Below are 20,127 nucleotides of genomic sequence, written 5' to 3'. Positions count from 1 at the left end.
GGCAGGAGAAGTACTAAAAGAAAACTATGCAAACTAATACAAACATGTAACTAATACATTCTTATATACCTGACCTCATCACTTTGTGCAGTGAAAAGTTAGGGTTTACTTTATAATAAAATCCGGAAATACACGCAAGTGAACGAGCAGGTGTAATTGACTAACATCTGGCGCCTCCCACTGGTGACACATCCTCATTACACCAACAATTTGGACACGATACATTGCAAATCATAATTCATAACTTTTAATTTTGTACATTTCACCTTGAGAAAAGCAAAAACTAAGGAATTTAAACGACTTACACAATAAACGAGTCGAATCCTGTGCGTCACCGCTAAGCGACGGAAGTCTCGAGCAGCCAACCAATCACAGAGGCGACACAAGCATGACCCGGAAATAGTAGTTTCACAACAAAAAAGTGACCGGGAAATCTTCAGACGGAGGCGACGTGCGGCGGCAAGGGCTCGAAAAACAGTCCATTTAGGGAGATTTTGTCCCGTTTTTTCCCTGCGGCGGTCGTGAAATTGTTGTTTAAGTCGCAATGGACGAATACGACGAGATGTTCGGGATCGAAGATGACTTTGAGGCGCAGTTTGCGGATGAGCTGGAGGTCATGGCGGGGATGGATGAGGGTGAGGACCGAACTGCACTTTCAAACAAACTAAAGAAGCGACAGTATTACGTGTAAACAAAATAATATATATATACTGCTCAGCGTTTTATTCCTGCTAATGATTTATTTGGCTTAATAAATGTGTCGTTTCCTGTCTGTGTCTCTTCCATCAGAGCCTGCAGTCCTGTGTAAACAAAAGCCAAAAGAAGCGCGTGGGAGTGGAATCACAGATACTACTCACCTGCTTGAAGATGAAGAGCCAACCAGTAATTATAACCGATCTATTGTTTGTTTTCCCAGCCATTCTAATTGTTGACTTGTGTGATGTACTTCTTACTTCTCTGTGATGCACGTGTCGTCATTCTTAAAATATATTGTATTCATATGTGTTTCGTTTGTAGCTCCAAAAGCAAAGCGCCAAAAGCAGGACACGGTGGTCAAGAAGCTGTTCGACACGGCGCAGACCGACGGCATCACACCGCCGTCGTCTCCGGAGCAGTACACCACCTCCCGCTCCTCCAGGTAATGCTCATTAAGTTAAAAGTGACATTCTAGGCTTTATTTCCAGATACTTGACATTGAACTTTAACATAAACAGATCATCATTCTACATTCTGTTTGTTGTGAACCGCAATTCTCGCTTTACAAGAGAAACGGGTCCACTGACTTCCTGTTCCAAAGGGTAGAATTGATAAGCTCCGCCTCTTCATAGTGATTAGCCCCGCCTCTTCATAGCGACATTTACCTGTAACAAGCAGCAGAGTGTCATTTGCATGTTTTTAGTTTTGAAAAGTGGCCACGTGACACTTTAGAAGTCTACACATCTCACTCGTAGTCTTAAAATAATCACAACTGAGCAAAGGGTGTGGGCGGGGATAGGGGGTAGGTGTAAACGGGGATTTTCTGAGCGCTCGGGCCTCTGTACATGACTCAAACACGCAGTAATCAATCAAAAATACAACTTTGAATGAGAAAACGCTGTCGATTTTGCCGCATATTTCCCCCTTTTAAAGAAAGTTCAATAAACACGTTCTCTGTTGCGCTGTAGAGCAACAGCAGCAGCGTCGTCGTCGTTGGACATCAGCGGGTTCGCACACATCCCGGAGACCCCGATCCGTCCCGCCGCAGTTCCCGCTCACGCTTCGTCCACTGTCCTGAAGAGGCCGCCTCTAGAGGGGGAGTACATCTCTGTGACGGACACCGGGGGCACCAGAGTTTACCTCCGGCAAAAGGAAGAGGCAGAGGGAAAAGTGAGTTCAGAATCATTTATAAGCAGCATATTTAAATGGACGTTATTTACACGTGTTTTTCGTGTCTTTCAGGAGGAGGCGTCCCGAATGGTGCCCGACGTGTTTGGAGGTCTGGGGCTGCTGGCAGTGCCCGTCCGCGAGCTCCGGGAACAGGAAGCAGAAAAGGTACAACCCCCCCCCACCCCACCCTTTTTTATGTTGTTTTTTTAATCTGTCAGTATTTTGTATGACTAAATCCGTTTCTCTTTTGAAATGCGCAGCGTCATCAGCAAATAGTGGAGGAATCCCAGCGTCTCACGGACCTGCTGGTCAGGTGGGTGCACTTACAGTCTGTGATTTATTCGCCCCGAGAAATTTAAAACAAAGCATTTATCGCAGTCGCAGGTTCATGCTACTGTTTCTTATAAACCTTTTACTTTCCGTCTGTGCTTCAGGACCACAACAAAACCTAAAATGTACACAATTTGAACAGGCCTTTTTATAAGCTCTGGACTTTTTGGTTAAACTTAAATCCACGGCCCATAAATCTACTTTTCGAAGCTCATTTTACTGTTGATCATTCCACGCCTCCAACAGCAGCTTTTCTTATTCGTGATCTGACTTTCCTTTGTGCAGAGTTTGTGATTACTACTTATTATTAGCGTAAATCAGACGACAGAGGCTTAAACTACAGAGCGTCACAAGGAGAAGAGCCAGTTTACACTCCAGAGGGTTCAGAAGTGGAGCTTACGTTAGTCAGGCCGAATGTTAAAGAGTTTTAAAGCTTAACTCCTGCTCTAGGGCGTGTCCATGTGAGCGCCTGTAAATGTGCTCTGTGGGGGATCACGTGACAAAAAACGAGAGTCTCCAAAAATGACATCGTTCATGTAAAATCTGATTGTTCTGACTCTCGATCGCAGCGACGGGAACAACGCTCCCGACGACTTCCCGGAGCAAGAGGACGAAGAAAACCGTGAGAATCCGAACGCCGCCGAGGCGCGCTCCCGACTGTGGGTGGACAGATTCTCGCCCCGACACTACACCGAACTCCTCAGCGACGACGTGAGCGAACGAACTGGAACGCCGGATAATCCCTCCTCCTCTCGCGCGCTAACGTCCCGCTAACGTCGATCCTTCTGTTGCAGTTCACGAACCGCTGCCTGCTCAAGTGGCTCAAATCGTGGGACACCGTCGTTTTCGGGCGGGAGAGGAAAGCCCGTCCCGCCCGCTCGCAGCAGGCGTCCAATCAGAGCTCGTTCAGACCCAACCAGGCCAATCAGAACGCCAACCGCTTCAAATCCAAGGTGGAGGTGACGGAGGAGCTGCTGGAGGCGGAGCTGGACCAGTACAAACGGCCCAAATTCAAGGTAAACTCTGCGAACACAAGCGGCGATCTGAAAACTACAGCCACGTTTGATGTTCTGTTTGTCGCTCTAGGTGGCGCTGTTGTCGGGTCCTCCGGGTTTGGGCAAAACGACACTCGCGCACGTTATTGCAAAGCATGCTGGGTACAACGTGGTTGAAATCAACGCCAGGTAATTTTTGTAGGGCCTTTTTTGGAGTAGGGTTGGACTTTTAAGCACATTTTGAGCTAATGCGAATTATTTGTAATTTGCTCCACAATAACACTGGAAAAGCATATTATTAAAAAAAAAAGAAATAAACATTTTTCATAAGATAATCAAACTGCTGTGTTGCAACAAAAAAAATCTCTTTATCATTGATAAAAATCCCCAAATCTTGAACTTAATAATCCATTCAAAACTTTTTGCATATTAATAATCCATTCAAAACCGTTGATGTAAAGCTGAATAAAATATAGATAATAAACAATAATATAATAATAATATAATACAAATTTATTCCACTGATACAATAAACTTAGAAGCAGGATTTCCCCCCCTAAAAACTATTCTAAATGCAATAAAAATGATAATAAAAAAGCAGAATAAAACGCTTATATAGTTAGTTTGTATCTATAATGAGTCCTTTATTAGTTACTTATTTATTCAACAGTCTACACTCAAATATGGTGCTACAGGAATATAACAAAAACAACTCCTCCACAAAATGGTTTATATAAATGTATATAAATTAATGTATATATATTATATAAATGTAAAATAAATTGATTTGATTTGATGATTTGATCTTTTATAGACCGATAAGTGGATATAATAATAATTACCGCGACGGGCCGATCTATGTCTTTATTACCGTCTTGTTCAGATTCTACAGCGATAAAACAAGTCTTCCTCGCACTAACAGTTGTGTTTCCTCAGCGACGACCGCAGCGCAGAGGTGTTCCAGAAGCGCATCGACACGGCCACGCAGATGAAGTCGGTGCTGGGCGCCAACGAGCGGCCCAACTGTCTGATCATCGACGAGATCGACGGGGCGCCGGCGGTACGTTCACGCCGGAACCGTCACGGCGTTGGTGAGATGGTGTGGTAGTCAGTAATATGTGTGTGTGTGTGTGTGTGTGTGTACGCACAGGCCGCCATCAACATCCTGCTCGCCACCTTAAACCGGAAAGACGGACACGGCGCTGAAGGCGACGCCGCGAAGAAGAAGAAAAAGAAAGAGTCCATTCTGCTGAGGCCCATCGTCTGCATCTGCAACGACCTGTAAGAATCACGGGGGAATATCAGGGTTTTCTTACTACATTTTGGGGGAACGATTGTCACGTAAACTCTGGTATGCATTATAAACCCCCTTTCCGTTTGAAGGCAGCACCTCACTATAACTCCTCAAACTGTCGCTCTCCCACTGTTTCTAACAACTAAAACGCCCTGTCGATGTGCTCTGTACGTCCATATTCTAGATAATGTATCAAACGTGTGTCCGACACGTGTTTTAGACTCGCGGATTCATTACAAAACCGCAGTAAAAGTGAATGAACTTAGTGAACTTTGACTGAGGCAGACAGTACCTCTGTCTCGCGGCAGAGGGCGCTGCTGAGCCCGTGGACAGAGGCGCGTTCTTCTTCGTCTCTTCTGTGAGCAGAGGCTCTCAACATGGACGACTACATCTCAAAGTTGAAACGCTTCACGACACTCGACTTCCAATCAAAGCAAGAGGTCATAACCAGAGGCAGACCGACCCCGGAGCTGAACGGGCTGCTCCAGACGACGGCGAAGAACGTCACGCGCTCTTTCCAGACGGAATGGTACGTGAGAAAGACGTGGCTGTGCGGATGCCCCGCGCGGAACCGCCTCTTCTGCTTCCCGTGTCTGCTCTTCTCCGCGGGGGACAACGCGTGGACGCAGACGGGTTATTGCGACATGAAGAACCTGCCGCGGGGCCTGAGCAAACACGAGCAGTCCACGCCGCACATCCACAGCGACATCGCGCTCAAAACCTTCGGTCTCTGTAAGATTGACCTGGCGCTGGACGAGCAGCGGCGCCTCGACGTGAGTCTGCACAACGCGCGGGTCACGGAGAACCGGGACGTGTTGAAGAACCACATCGACGTGGCGTGTTTCCTCGCCAAACGGCAGCTGGCGTTCCGCGACGACGACGCCGTCGGTAACCGTGGCAACTTCGCGGAGCTGCTGCGCGCGTTCGCGGAGAAGGACGAGCGGCTCGCGAAGCATCTGACCACGTCCGGCGTGTTTTCTGACATGTTTAACCCGAACAGAATGCAAGACGATCTGATCGAGGCGGTGGGCGACGTCGTCAGGGGCGACATCCGACGCGAAATCGCCGCGGCGACGTTCGTGGCCGTGGAAGTGGACACGGTGACGCACGTGACCCACAAGCCGCAGCTCTCCGTCGTCGTGCGGTACGTGGCGGTGAAGCCCGGAGCGTCCTGTGACGTGAAGGAGGCGTTTTTGGGCTTCGATGACGCGCGCGACGCGGTGGCCGAGTACGTGATGCACGTGTTGCAGAAATACGGCTGCGCGGAGAAGCTCGTGGCGCAGACGTACGACGGCGCGTCCGTGAGGGCATCCGAGCTTCACGCGGCGCAGGAGCAGGTGAGGGAGAAGGCGCCGCACGCGATGCTCACGCACTGCTACGCGCACGAGCTCAACCTGGTGCTGATGCATTCGGCAAAGAAGTGCATACCGGCCTGCAGAGCCTTCTTTAAAACCGCGGAGGGGCTCGGGGCGTTTTTCCGCAGGTGCACGAGGCTCTCTCACTTCATGGAGGCGGCGGTGAAGCTGCGTCTGCCCAAAGCCGCCCGATGGAGCTCTGACTCTCTGTTGATCCGGACCATCAGCATGTTCCAGAAGGATCTGCGAGCTTTGTTCCACATCATGGAGAACAATCCTGACGACTGGGACCACGAGACTCTGATGATGGCCACGGGATACGGTCAGTGGCTGTCCAAAGCGTCCACGTGCTTCTTACTCATGACGTACGAGGACATCTTCTGTGAGACCGATGCACTTTTCGGAGCGCTGCAGAACAAAGTGTTGGACGTCCAGTATTGTTGCGAGCGCATCCGAGACACGCGCCGCGTTCTGGAACTACTAAGACAGGATTTTGATCTTTTTTATGAGCGTTTTGAGCAGCACTGGAGCGCGCTGGGCCTGAAGGACACCACAGGGACGGCGTCGGTCAAAGACGACCGGAGGCAACTGTTCTTGAACATTTTTGACAACATCAGTGATCAGATGAATGCCCGGTTTGATCATTTTGACCAGCTCGCTTTCCTTGGTCTGGTGGATTACAGGAAGTTTTCTGAAATGTCCCAATGTTTTAATGAGACAAAACTGAAGAGCCTTTCGAAATATGAAAGGTTTTTTGACTTGGTGAGACTGAGGGCGGAGCTAGTGGCTCTGTACCGCTCACAAACCGTGAAGAGTGAATGTAAGTCTCCCGCACAGCTCCTCCTCTTCCTGGTGCAGAACGACCTCACCCAGACTGTTCCCGAGACGTCCAAGTTACTCAAGTTAGTGCTCACCATCCCAGCCACCGCAGCATCTGCAGAGAAGTCCTCCTCAGCTTTAAGAAGAATCCAAACGTACTGTCGCAACACGCCTGAAGGACATGGACTTTCATCCATGGCAACGCTCTCCATCGAGTCAGAGCGACTCCTCAAACTGATGCACAACAAGGACGACTTCTACAAGCGAGTCACAGACATTTTTGTCCAGAAGGATCATTACGTGGATTTCACGTACAAATAACGGTGAGATCATAAACCTTTTATTTATTTTGGCTTGAAACAAACTCGATTGGATTTCATTTTGATCTTTGATGTGTCACATGTTTAAGGTGCTCTTTTGGGTTCATTCACCCTGAACCTCACGTCGCTGCAACTCGAGACCATCAGAGCAAATTCATTCAATGGTTTCCCAAATTAATACAATTAAAAAGTTCATACAAATATCAAAAGTGCAGTTTGGCATGTGACTGAACTCTTAAGGCCGTTTCTGACTGTGTGGAAGTTGATTCTGTCGTCTGCTTGAGCGTGGAAAGCTGCACTGGGACCTTTGACCTTTTGGGGATGTAACTTTCCCGCAGTAGAATTGCCGGTTTATAAATATGTTTGTTTGTGGAAGTGTAAATGCAGTTTGTTCCGCAGCTACACTCCAGCTCTCCGCCCGCTCCGGCAGCTGGCCTTCCTCCTGACCTTCCCTCAGACGCAGCCCTCGCGCCTGGCTCAACGACTGTCCGAGGTACGTCGAGACCCCCGCGCAAACTGTGGCCACGGCGCGCCACGATACGTCCGTGAAGTAGAGGCGCGCGCCAATATATCGGTAATATCGGTTTCAGTCCAGAACCATCGATATCAGCGACGTTACGCCTTTTGTAATGAAAAGCTCGTGGACAGAGACATTTAATCCAGTCTTTGTTCAAACAGACTAAACTTTAATCCAGTTTATAAACACTTACGGTTGTAATATACTGTTTTTGAAATGGAAACCTTGTAAAAGTCCTAGTTTTTCTTACTTCAGTCTAAATCTGTCATGGTTTTGTCACATTCGGCGCAGACGCATTTTGTTTTTTTTATCTCGATCAAATATAATAATAGTAAGTAAATTGTATTTGTATAGCACCTTTCACAGACAGAAGTCACAAAGTGCTTCACAAAACACAGAATAAAACAATAAAAACACAAAAAAACTTAATGAGCAACACATACAATAATATACAGTCAAATCAGTCCCTAAAGCAAATGCGATTCAAAGGCTCGACTAAATAAAAAGGTGTTGAGCTGACCCTTAAAATAATAATCACCGCGACAGTCATTTCTAAGGTCGCTCAGCCCTACTCCTGACCCTGTTTCAATCGCCATGACAACGGTAGCAGGCTTTTAGATTAGTATTTGAAAACACACCGCGGGGGTCGACTAGGCAAAAAAACGACTGGCTTCGGAATTCTCCAGACCACGGCTCGGCAGCCAATCAGAGCCAAGCACACAAATTTCGTCGACCAATCAGCGCGCAGCATGCACATTTTCACTTGTAAACTGTAGTGGCGGACTATTGTCAAACGCTTCCGGGCCCGATTTAATGATAATATTCCCTTTTTGTCTAAGATTTGTTAATAAAATGCCCGTCCCTGCACTCAAATGCCCGTCCACATTTTAAAATACGGGCAGACTGGTCTCTATCCAAACGCCTGGACGGTGGGTTTTGGCCAGCGCGCGCCCGTGTTTCCCCTTCACCCGCTTCAGTTGACCTCGTGTGTGTTTTTTCTTCGCAGATCGCGGTCCGTCAGGGCATGAAGACCGACACCGGCACACTCATGTCTCTGTGCGAGAAGACGGACAACGACATCCGCTCGTGCATCAACACTCTGCAGGTGGGTAACGGCGGCGGCGGGCGTGCTCGACCCGCTCCGCCCCGTTCTGACCCGCTCCCCTCTGCCCTCTAGTTCCTCTTCGGCCGCGGGCACAAGCGGCTGGACTCCCGGACGATCCAGAGCGTTTCCGTGGGACAGAAGGACCAGAACAAGGGCCTGTTCCATCTGTGGCAGGAGACATTTCAGCTGCCGCGGGTCAAACGGTACGTCGCCTGCGCGGAACCGTCGTTTGGAGCTTGTGTTTGAATCGTTGTTGAGATTGTGTGGTCGGGTTTGCGCGCTTGTCTTGCGTGAATTTAAATTTTAAAAGGCAGACGTGAAATGTGGAGTTTGTGGGATTAAAACATCAGATATTGCAAACGAAACGATTCCTTTTTCAGTAACTATTCACATTCAGGAGCTTCGAGAGAGACTCAAATCCTACTGATTGTAAACTTAGCATTGTGAAGCTAACGGTTAGCTTTAGGTCCAGGGAATCATTGACTTGTTGGTCACGTGAACATTTGACATTTTAAACAAATCATTCTACTACTAGAGACTTTTCCCTCGTCCTCCACTTAAATGAACAGACAGAAAAAGATGAGGTCAATAATACAATCATTTCTAGTTCTATTATTTTAAAGCGCCCCCTACAGGTCGGACGACTCATTGAACTAAAATGCAGTTCAGATAAATATATTTGGAATCCAGCTAAAAAACATTGCAAAAACTTCATCACAGAAAAGCACGTTTTTTAGGTTTATAATTTCACTTCCTGTTTGTAATTGATGACATTACAGTAGGATATTACCCAGAAAACACTGGGCCAAAAATTTAATTTGACAAATAAAAATGTATACGAGCGACTTTATTTTGTTGAATTAATGTTTAGAAAGTCAAAAAAGTTGTTTCTTTTGTGTAAATTCTGCATAAACCTTGACTGGAATGAGTGTCCCTGGTGTCATTTTCTACACCTTTTTTAAACATTTTCTCCACAAATACCTGCTCGATTGGTGTAAAACTATTGTACAAATACACCAAATAAAGACAAAATTAGAAAATCATAAAAACATGTCTTACGTCACTTTAATAAAACTGCTTTATACTTGATATAAAACGTCCACGTGGTGTGTTATTCTTCTGCTTTAGATCAAGACGGTTCTAAAACAATGAAGGAAAGTTCAAAATGTGTCTTTAGTACCTTTTTTCTTCGTTTTATTGTCGATTAGTATGAACAGCTTACAGACTTTGAGGTAAAAAAAACAAAGACCAATAGTTTCCAAAGCAATGTACAATTAGTCTTAGTTATTACACATAAATAAGAAACTACAGGCACGTTAAGTCGTCAATAAAAGCGTACACTTATCGTTTGTTGCAGTTTATTCAAGCATGTTTCCCTCGACTGAAAGCTCTTCCAAACAAAATCTAACCTGTTTCTAACTTGAAAGTGCGCTCCGGTTGTCGTTTAAAGATGCCGCATGTTTTGTGTGCAGGAAGCGCATCGGGACGGGCTTCGAGGAGACCCCGGGATCAGGAGGCGGGGCGCAGAGGTTCCAGCACATCCTGCACCTCGCCTCTTCCAGCGGCGAGTACGACAAAGCGGCACAAGTGAGAAACGTCTCTTTACTACTGCGTAAACGGTCGATGAGAAGCATTTAAGAAAAAATTACCACGTTTCGACTGGTTTCCAGCGTTAAGCCGGCGGACGAAGCTAACGCGCGTTAGCATCGGCCGCTTCCTGTTTATCGACGTGAAAATACTGTCGTTGCCTCTATCATTATCCAAACCCGACTCGTGACATGAAGAGACGTTTAAACGCCGCGCAGAGAGAAATAAACGCAGAAGAAGTCGACGATCAATGAGAAGTAGTTTCCCGTAAGGAGAGGAGGAAGAAGGAGAGGAGGAAGAAGGAGAGGAGGAAGAAGGAGAGGAGGAAGAAGGAGAGGAGGAAGAAGGAGAGGAGGAAGAAGGAGAGGAGGAAGAAGGAGAGGAGGAAGAAGGAGAGGAGGAAGAAAGAGAGGAGGAAGAAAGAGAGGAGGAAGAAAGAGAGGAGGAAGAAAGAGAGGAGGAAGAAAGAGAGGAGGAAGAAAGAGAGGAGGAAGAAAGAGAGGAGGAAGAAAGAGAGGAGGAAGAAAGAGAGGAGGAAGAAAGAGAGGAGGAAGAAAGAGGGAAGGAAGAAACAGGAGGAGGGAGAAGGAAGGAGAGGGAGTAGGAAGGGAAGGAGAGGGAGAAGGGAGGAAGAAACAGGAGGAGGGAGGAGAAAGGAATGAGGAGAAGGAGAGGAAGAAGGGAGGAAGAAACAGGAGGAGGGAGGAGGAAGGAACAGGAAGAAAGGAACAGGAAGGAGAGGAAGAAGGAGAAGAGGAAAGAGACGAGGGAGGCGGGAGGAAGAAAGAGGTGAGGAGGAAGGAGGAGAGGATGGACAAGATGAAGAAGAGTAGGAGAGGAAGAGTGGTAGAAGGAAAGGAAGAAGTGTCCCAAGTGATCTGACGTGAACCGTTCTGTAGGAATCCAATCGAAACGTGGCTAATGAGCGACTGAACAACATTGGGTCATAAAGCACGAGATGTAAAGGAGTCAAAGGTGTTTTAAATGGCTCGTCCTCCAGGGGCTGTACGAGAACTACCTGTCGCTGCGAGTGCGCGACCCCAACCTCCACGGGGCGTGCGAGGCCCTGGAGTGGCTCGCCTTCTCCGACCGGCTGAACCAGGTTATACTGCACGGCCAGAACTTCTCCCTCATGAGGTACCTGCCCTTCCTGTCCGTCACCTTCCACTTCCTGTTCGCCCACAGCCACGTGCCGCGCCTCAGCTACCCGCACAGCCAGCACGAGGTACCGGCCATTTTGTGCCATTCATCAGAAAAACAACCATGTCCAGTTTGTGTTACATTGTCGCTTCACTTCGTAGGCGTTGTCCCGTCTCCTCGGCAGTAAAAACGCCTTGTCCACGATGCTGTCTGAAATCCCAGCATGCATCAGGGCGAGGATCAGCCAGCTCAACCTCACACTGGACATCCTCTCCCTGCTGCTGGAGATTGTCTGCCCCAAGCTGCGGCCGGTGAGTGTTTGACCTGCATTTGACCTGTGTGTTTGACCTGTGTGTTTGACCTGCGTTTGACCTGTGTGTTTGACCTGCGTTTGACCTGTGTGTTTGACCTGTGTGTTTGACCTGTGCGTTTGACCTTTGTATTTGACCTCTGCGTTTGACCTGTGTGTTTGACCTGTGTGTTTGACCTGCGTTTGACCTGTGTGTTTGACCGGTGTTTTTGACCTTTGTGTTTGACCTGTGCGTTTGACCTGTGTTTGTGGCTCCAGGTGAACCCGCAGTTGTTCAGCAGCAGAGAGAAGGAGCAGCTGAAGGAGCTGATCGACACCATGCTGGCGTACAACCTCTCGTACAGACAGGACCGCACTCCAGAGGGACAGTACACATACGTGCTGGAGCCGTGAGTACTTTATTATATATCAGCCTGTTTTAAAAATGGGAGTGTCTACAGAGGCGCGGCACGCGGCCGAAACTGCCATGTTAATTTGTGCCGCTGCTCCTGAAACTGCTGCGCTATTTGGCCGCGTTTTAGCGCCGTTTTAGACGGTGCCGGGTTAGGGTCAGGGTTAAGGTTAGGGTCAGGGTTAAGGTTAGGGTCAGGGTTAAGGTTAGGGTCAGGGTTAAGGTTAGGGTTAGCCATATGGCAGTGCCGTGGTTCCTGAAACTGCTGGGCCATTTGACCGCGCCGCGGCTCTGCAGCCACGGCCTTTAAAAATACCCAAACATAATACATCGCCCACCTCCAGGCGGAGGTGGGCGGAGGACCCGAACCAGGGCCCGAACCAGTCTGTGTGATGACAATAGTTCCTTGCCTTATTGTCCTGCCCGGGCCTGTTTTGAAGGTCATGGCTCTGGTTCACGTCGTGGTTCTGTGCTCGTAGGCTTAGAGCGTAATCGCCTTAACACCTGGTCTGTGACGGAGCAGAGCAATAAGCCCGACAGCGGGGTACAGGTAACTCCACGGAAGATGCGCCGCTGAAACGGGGGAAAAACAAACGTCTATCCGAACGAGCCGAGGAACCGTTCGACGGAAAACGTGGATTTTCTCCATTTGTCGGAGCATTGTTCGGGGTCAAAATCATGCTCTCCATGCGCGCTCGGGCCGAGGACGAGGAGCCCCTGATCCCCAACGAGGGCTCTTTCCTGCAGGCGCGCTGCGACGAGGTCCTGTTCACCACCGACTGGTGCCTGCCCCTGGTCGTGGCGCTGGTGCTGCTGGCTCTACTCTACACCTTCCTCTACCTGCCATCACGAGCTCACCTCAACGCCACGGACTAGAGCCGCCACGCCGGCCCCGGACCTGGACCGTCCGGCTGCTGGTGGAGGTCTTACGTTCCAAATCCCCACAACAAAATCTCTTGTAAGTGGAAAGAGTGCCTGGATCAGACTGCATGAAGTGAAACGTGTGATTATTGAGCTTCATTTCACCAGGAAAACTTCATTGAGCTTAATAATGTGTTTTTGTGGAGCGTCCCTGTCCCAGAGGAGCCAAACTGATGATTTTGCTGGTATTTTTGGCATATTTTCACTCTTAAAATGGACACACCACAAGCTCTTTTACGTATCTCCGTGATCCTACTGTGCGTCTGACCCTCACTACTCTTCATATGTAAAAAGCTTTCAGTTCTCTCTGAAAACTGAAGCTAACTCGCCTCGTGCCGTCTCACCAGGGCCCGTCGTGGTATAAAATCTTGTATTAAAACGACGTGTAAATCTCTGTCTGATGCTCCTAGATTTGAACTTTAAACAGAAAATAACCCATTATTTTCTCTTTTACTCATTCGGGCTCAGACCTCGTTTCAATGGAGTCGACAAGATGTTGAAACATTCCCGTGTTCTTTTTACTCAGCGTCTCTGGATTGGCTGTTGTTTTGGGTTCTTTTCTGCCACATCTGCAGCGGTGAAAGTGTCTCAGCTCAGAGCCAGAGTATGATGAGTTACTGATGGAGCTCAGCGTTAAGAGGATTAAGGGTTTAGACAATGACACATTCCAGCTTTTATTCAGGTGAACTTTAGCCCCTGAAGTGAGTCTTTGTTTTCAAACTGTGCTCGCCTCGAACTGCGTCTATTTTTACATTTAAAGAGACATTCTGGACATGCAAAGACATTTTCTAGACCTCAGCTTACAAATGTGTATCTGTCAGAAACTGTGGCTAAAGGTCATGCGGTCGAGGCCTTTTAATCCCCTGTGTTATAATTATAATCTTATATAATAATGTGGCGATCCAGAAGCTCGTCATGTGATTCAGTGATTTCTCTGCTTCATAAAAACAATCAAGGAAACTGACATTAAACACGGACTCAGACGAGCAAAGGAGCAGTGAAAACTGAAGAGAGATCCACTTCCGAACCGGGGAAGAACAGAGGCAGAACCAGTGAAGAACAGGGGCAGAACCAGTGAAGAACAGGGGCAGAACCAGTGAAGAACAGGGGCAGAACCAGTGAAGAACAGGGGCAGAACCAGTGAAGAACAGGGGCAGAACCAGTGAAGAACAGGGGCAGAACCAGTGAAGAACAGGGGCAGAACCAGTGAAGAACAGGGACAGAACCAGTGAAGAACAGGGGCAGAACCAGTGAAGAACAGGGGCAGAACCAGTGAAGAACAGGGGCAGAACCAGTGAAGAACAGGGGCAGAACCAGGGAAAGAACCAGGGGCAGATCCAGGAAAGAACATGGGCAGAACCGGGGAAGAACAGGGCCAGAACCAGTGAAGAACAGGGGTAGAACCAGGGAAGAACCAGAGGCACAACCAGGACTGAACCAGGACCAACACAAACCCATTTGCAGATAAACATTGCAGTTCTCTGTAACTTCTGACATTGTTAGTGTTACATTTACACATTTTCTCACACAAAGTGTCAGAGCAGGTTCTCCATCCTCCCCCTGACATCCCAGTCAGTAGAAAAGAGCCTGGTGATCATTTGTGTCTGAGAATTGCTCCTGTGTGTATTGTGGAGCGCAGGAGGGTGGAGGAGGTGGTGAAGTTCCCCGGCCTGCCTCCTCGACGACAGCTCACGTACCAGGCCAAGCAGACGGTGAGCAGAGAGATGGAGCAGGAGAAGATGAGGAGGGCGGAGCAGCTGCTGCAGAGGAGGAACCTGCCGCAGGTGAGGAGAACCAGCGAGGTTTATTTATAAAGCACACTTACCACTTGAACAGCCTAAAGTTCAATAATTCATATATACAAACAATTAAAAATACACATGAAGTTAATACAAAATAATGACTCAGTTTGTGTTTCAAAGGCCAGAGAGAAAAGGCTTTTAAGGTTTTTTTTTTTAACAAGGGTTTAAACTGCTCTAGAGTCTAAACAGCTCGTTCCAGAGCCTGGGCCCCGCCTCAGAACGCTCGGGGCCCCTCTGCTCTTCAGCTTTGACCTGGGCACATCCAGGAGGACCATGTGGGACGGGCAGGAACATGCTGGGACAGTAACTCCAGACCTTTTTTAAAGACTTAAAAACCATGAGCAACATATTCAATTGTCACAGATGTCGACCTGTTATAATAAATACTGCCATCACTGCAAGAATAAGGTGTAGATATACATTTATACCGTTTTTTGGACTCAACTTTGCATACATTTAGTTTCCACTTGCGGAGGACAAGGCTACAGAGCGAGTCACGTCTTATCAAATCAGAAAGTTTCACACCGTTGCTTTAATCTCGATACTTCAGTCATTCCTCGGGTGTTTAGTATTCAAACTGTTTCAAACATGTCCCATTTATTATTATTTATCTTTAACCTTTATTTAACCCGGTGCGAGTCACAAAAATGGGCCCAAAGTCCCTGGGACAGGCTCCGGTCAGCGGAGCCAAAGTAAACACACATGTGCATACGTCCATGACCCGGAGTCTGGATTTAACAAATTGACAACGAGAGGGTATAGGGGGTAGGGGAGAACGGACATTTCCTGAGCACTCAAGTCTTAAGGCGACATCAAACCTGTGTGACTCTAAATGTGAGTGACCAATGTGGTTTACAGGGACACAAAGGTTTAAAGGGACGTATAGGTTTAAAGGGACATAAAGGTTTAAAGGGACACAAAGGTTTAAAAGGACATAAAGGTTTAAAGGGACGTATAGGTTTAAAGGGACACAAAGGTTTAAAGGGACGTATAGGTTTAAAGGGACACAAAGGTTTAAAGGGACGTATAGGTTTAAAGGGACGTATAGGTTTAAAGGGACACAAAGGTTTAAAGGGACACAAAGGTTTCTCCCTTTGAATGACATGGGATTTTACTTCTTGTGTGGTTTAAAAAATGAAGGTCGGACGTATTGTTCTCTGGAATATTCCACGCTCACTTCCTTTTGTAAACGTTTTGTTTTTTTTATTCACAGAAAGAAGTCCAAAGGGAGAAAAAGGCCAACGCTCCTGTAACGACAAAGAATCATCAGCAAAGACTGGAGAACATCGTCAAGCAGACCACAGTGGAGGCCAGGGTAAGACCACGGAGGAGGCCAGGGTGAGACCACGGAGGAGGCCAGGGTGAGACCACGGAGGAGGCCAGGGTAAGACCACGGAGGAGGCCAGGGTGATACCACGGAGGAGGCCAGGGTGAGACCACGGAGGAGGCCACACGGAGGAGACCAGGGTGAGACCACGGAGGAGGCCAGGGTGAGACCACGGAGGAGGCCAGGGTGAGACCACGGAGGAGGCCAGGGTGAGACCACAGTGGAGGCCAGGGTGAGACCACGGAGGAGGCCAGGGTGAGACCACGGAGGAGGCCAGGGTGAGACCACGGAGGAGGCCAGGGTGAGACCACGGAGGAGGCCAGGGTGAGACCACGGAGGAGGCCACGGAGGAGGCCAGGGTGAGACCACGGAGGAGGCCAGGGTGAGACCACGGAGGAGGCCAGGGTGAGACCACGGAGGAGGCCAGGGTGAGACCACGGAGAGACCACGGAGGAGGCCAGGGTGAGACCACGGAGGAGGCCAGGGTGATACCACGGAGGAGGCCAGGGTGAGACCACGGAGGAGGCCACACGGAGGAGACCAGGGTGAGACCACGGAGGAGGCCAGGGTGAGACCACGGAGGAGGCCAGGGTGAGACCACGGAGGAGGCCAGGGTGAGACCACGGAGGAGGCCAGGGTGAGACCACGGTGGAGGCCAGGGTGAGACCACGGAGGAGGCCAGGGTGAGACCACGGAGGAGGCCAGGGTGAGACCACGGAGGAGGCCAGGGTGAGACCACGGAGGAGGCCAGGGTGAGACCACGGAGAGACCACGGAGGAGGCCAGGGTGAGACCACGGAGGAGGCCAGGGTGAGACCACGGAGGAGGCCAGGGTGAGACCACGGAGGAGGCCAGGGTGAGACCACGGAGAGACCACGGAGGAGGCCAGGGTGAGACCACGGAGGAGGCCAGGGTGAGACCACGGAGGAGGCCAGGGTGAGACCACGGAGGAGGCCAGGGTGAGACCACGGAGGAGGCCAGGGTGAGACCACGGAGGAGGCCAGGGTGAGACCACGGAGGAGGCCAGGGTGAGACCACGGAGGAGGCCAGGGTGAGACCACGGAGGAGGCCAGGGTGAGACCACGGAGGAGGCCACACGGAGGAGACCAGGGTGAGACCACGGAGGAGGCCAGGGTGTGACCACGGAGGAGGCCAGGGTGAGACCACGGAGGAGGCCAGGGTGAGACCACGGAGGAGGCCAGGGTGAGACCACGGAGGAGACCAGGGTGAGACCACGGAGGAGACCAGGGTGAGACCACGGAGGAGGCCAGGGTGAGACCACGGAGGAGGCCAGGGTGAGACCACGGAGGAGGCCAGGGTGAGACCACGGAGGAGGCCAGGGTGAGACCACGGAGGAGGCCAGGGTGAGACCACGGAGGAGGCCACACGGAGGAGGCCAGGGTGTGACCACGGAGGAGGCCAGGGTGAGACCACGGAGGAGGCCAGGGTGAGACCACGGAGGAGGCCAGGGTGAGACCACGGAGGAGGCCAGGGTGAGACCACGGAGGAGGCCAGGGTGAGACCACGGAGGAGGCCAGGGTGAGACCACGGAGGAGGCCAGGGTGAGACCACGGAGGAGGCCAGGGTGAGACCACGGAGGAGGCCAGGGTGAGACCACGGAGGAGGCCAGGGTGAGACCACGGAGGAGGCCAGGGTGAGACCACGGAGGAGGCCAGGGTGAGACCACGGAGGAGGCCAGGGTGAGACCACGGAGGAGGCCACACGGAGGAGGCCACGGAGGAGGCCACACGGAGGAGGCCAGGGTGAGACCACGGAGGAGGCCAGGGTGAGACCACGGAGGAGGCCAGGGTGAGACCACGGAGGAGGCCAGGGTGAGACCACGGAGGAGGAGACCAGGGTGAGACCACGGAGGAGGCCCCCAGGGTGAGACCACGGAGGAGGCCCCCAGGGTGAGACCACGGAGGAGGCCCCCAGGGTGAGACCACGGAGGAGGCCAGGGTAAGACCACAGAGGAGGCCCCCAGGGTGAGACCACAGGGGAGGCCAGGGTGAGACCTCAACACTGCAGGAAGTCCCCGTTTATTTAAATAACTAACTTTAGGACTTTGATCAACTGTTGTGTTCGGTCCAGTGTCTCTTATATTATATTGCATCACGTTTTTTCATTCTGTCTGATAAAGAATGATGCTTTTGTTATTGACTTAAACATTGCGTTTTTAATGTTAATTAGAAGAAGAACATAAAGCTGACACGGCTGTGTGAAGGAGAATAATGCTTTTGCACTCGACATCAGACACTGGACTCTATATTTATATAAATGAATAGTAATAAAAAATATTTGTATTTTATCTAATTGTTTATATTTATTTGTATTTTATTTTGTTTGTGTATTTTATTTTAATTTTACGCATTTATTTTGTTTTTATTTAATTTAATTTTTTATTTGTTTGCATTATTTGTATTTTATTTATTTTATTTCTAACATGGACAACCAGATAAGTGTATTCTTTCAATCCCACTGGCGATTTTGTCCTTTACAAAAATGCACTTGAATTTGAAAACAAAACATCTCGACACTTTCCATCGTTTTACTCGATGTCACTAATATTTACCCAAACAAACGTATTGAACGTTGATCACAAACACTCACGAGCTTCAGAAACGGCTTTCATTTAGGGCTCGTTTTAGGAAATATCTGCTCCAATGACGGGGGGATTTAAAGTTTACTTGACACAGACACTTGTATAGTTCTTACCTCTAGTTGGCGCCACTGAGGAGCCGCTCTGCACACTGCTGTGATTGACAGGTGTCTTCCGATGTAGCTCAGCGGTTGAAATGAGGACGAGCCGCTCCGGGCCTCAAACCGGGCTAATTGTGGCTTTTTTTAGGAACACACTTTATTTTTAGCACAATCTCTACTTTTATCTTTTATCCTACAAACTGTCTGTGGTTTTAAATCATCTTTTCTTCTTCTCGTCTCGTCCCAAAGCCGGAGAAGGACTTCTTCGGACGAGTTGTGGCGCCCAAAGTGGAGAAGAAGAAGTCGTCAGACTCTGGTAAAAAAAACCACACACAGAATAGGCCACAGCTGCGTTCTGAGATACTTTAGGAAGTATAAGTACTACTACTATTACTGTAAACCTGCAGAGTATGTGAACTATTGTCTAAACGTGTGCAAAAGTATCAAAAAATTATATTTAAACTAGTATTGAAACATGAAACTACAACTGGCGTAAACGGGACACAATGCGACCTTTCCCCGAGCGGTTTTAGAGCGATCGTACCAGAACCAGAACCAGAACCAGAACTAGAACCAGGCCTCACGGTAACGTAAAGAAAGTGCTATTATTATTTAGTGCTGAAAATGACTTAATATTTGTGGCGGAATGTGAATTAATGAAGACCTGACCACCTTTTAAGAAAATAAAAAACGTTTTAAAGGTTTTGTTGTGGTATTGAGAATGGTGGTAGAAATGATAATATAAATAATAATGGATAAAATCGATAATAAAAAGAATATAAATAGTAAAGGAAGAAAAAAATTATAAAAATAAAAGAAAAAAATTATAAAAATAAAAGAAAAAGAAAAAAATAAGAAAAATAACCAATAAAAAAAAGATAAGAAATATAATAAACATACAATGATTAAAACAATATATATATAAATAATAATAAAAAAAATACATTTAAAAAAAGTAATAATAATTTTAAAAGCTATAGATTGATAAAAATAAGTGTGTGCTCAACAATACATTGCTCCTTTTGCCTCCTTGGAATATCTCGTTAGTGAAAATATAACTTTGCTTCCACCTTTTCCAAACTGATGCATTAAAGAAAAGAAAAGGTGTTGTTTGTCTAACGGCGTGCGCTCCTCCACAGGTGAGAAGAAGAGCGTGGTGGAGTCCATGGGTACCGCCGTGGGCAACAGCGACGTGTGGTTCCGCTTCAACGAAGGCATGTCCAACGCCGTCAGGAGGAACGTCTACATCCGAGAGCTGCTCTAACCACACCCACCACCACCACCACCACGTACCACCTCCACCACACGTATCTGCACAAACGCACCAGTCACTGCAGCCGTTCAATTCA

At 48.6% G+C, this 20,127-nt stretch overlaps 1 protein-coding gene across 1 annotated transcript; it reads left to right on the top strand.

Annotated features, from left to right (window-relative positions):
- The first annotated feature begins 433 nt into the window (after positions 1–433).
- On the top strand, positions 434–20,097 carry chtf18 (CTF18, chromosome transmission fidelity factor 18 homolog (S. cerevisiae)). Its single transcript, XM_072464020.1, has 22 exons — positions 434–635; positions 790–882; positions 1,018–1,138; positions 1,665–1,866; positions 1,939–2,031; positions 2,127–2,179; positions 2,766–2,907; positions 2,991–3,212; positions 3,283–3,380; positions 4,128–4,251; positions 4,342–4,472; positions 7,379–7,472; positions 8,503–8,601; positions 8,674–8,804; positions 10,074–10,188; positions 11,189–11,413; positions 11,490–11,639; positions 11,897–12,027; positions 14,590–14,734; positions 15,966–16,067; positions 19,028–19,094; positions 19,918–20,097. Exons 1-22 carry the CDS (start codon positions 545–547, stop codon positions 20,040–20,042), a joined length of 2,754 nt encoding a protein of 917 aa, XP_072320121.1. The 5' UTR covers positions 434–544; the 3' UTR covers positions 20,043–20,097.
- The last annotated feature ends 30 nt before the right edge of the window (positions 20,098–20,127 follow it).

This window comes from Eucyclogobius newberryi, unplaced genomic scaffold (genome assembly GCF_026437365.1).
Source record: "Eucyclogobius newberryi isolate DKJ021-1_F unplaced genomic scaffold, fEucNew1.0.hap1 SCAF_4, whole genome shotgun sequence".
NCBI classification, from domain to species: Eukaryota; Metazoa; Chordata; class Actinopteri; order Gobiiformes; family Gobiidae; genus Eucyclogobius; species Eucyclogobius newberryi.
The sequence above is the reverse complement of the archived record's forward strand: the minus strand, read 5'-3'. Positions and strand labels throughout refer to the sequence as shown.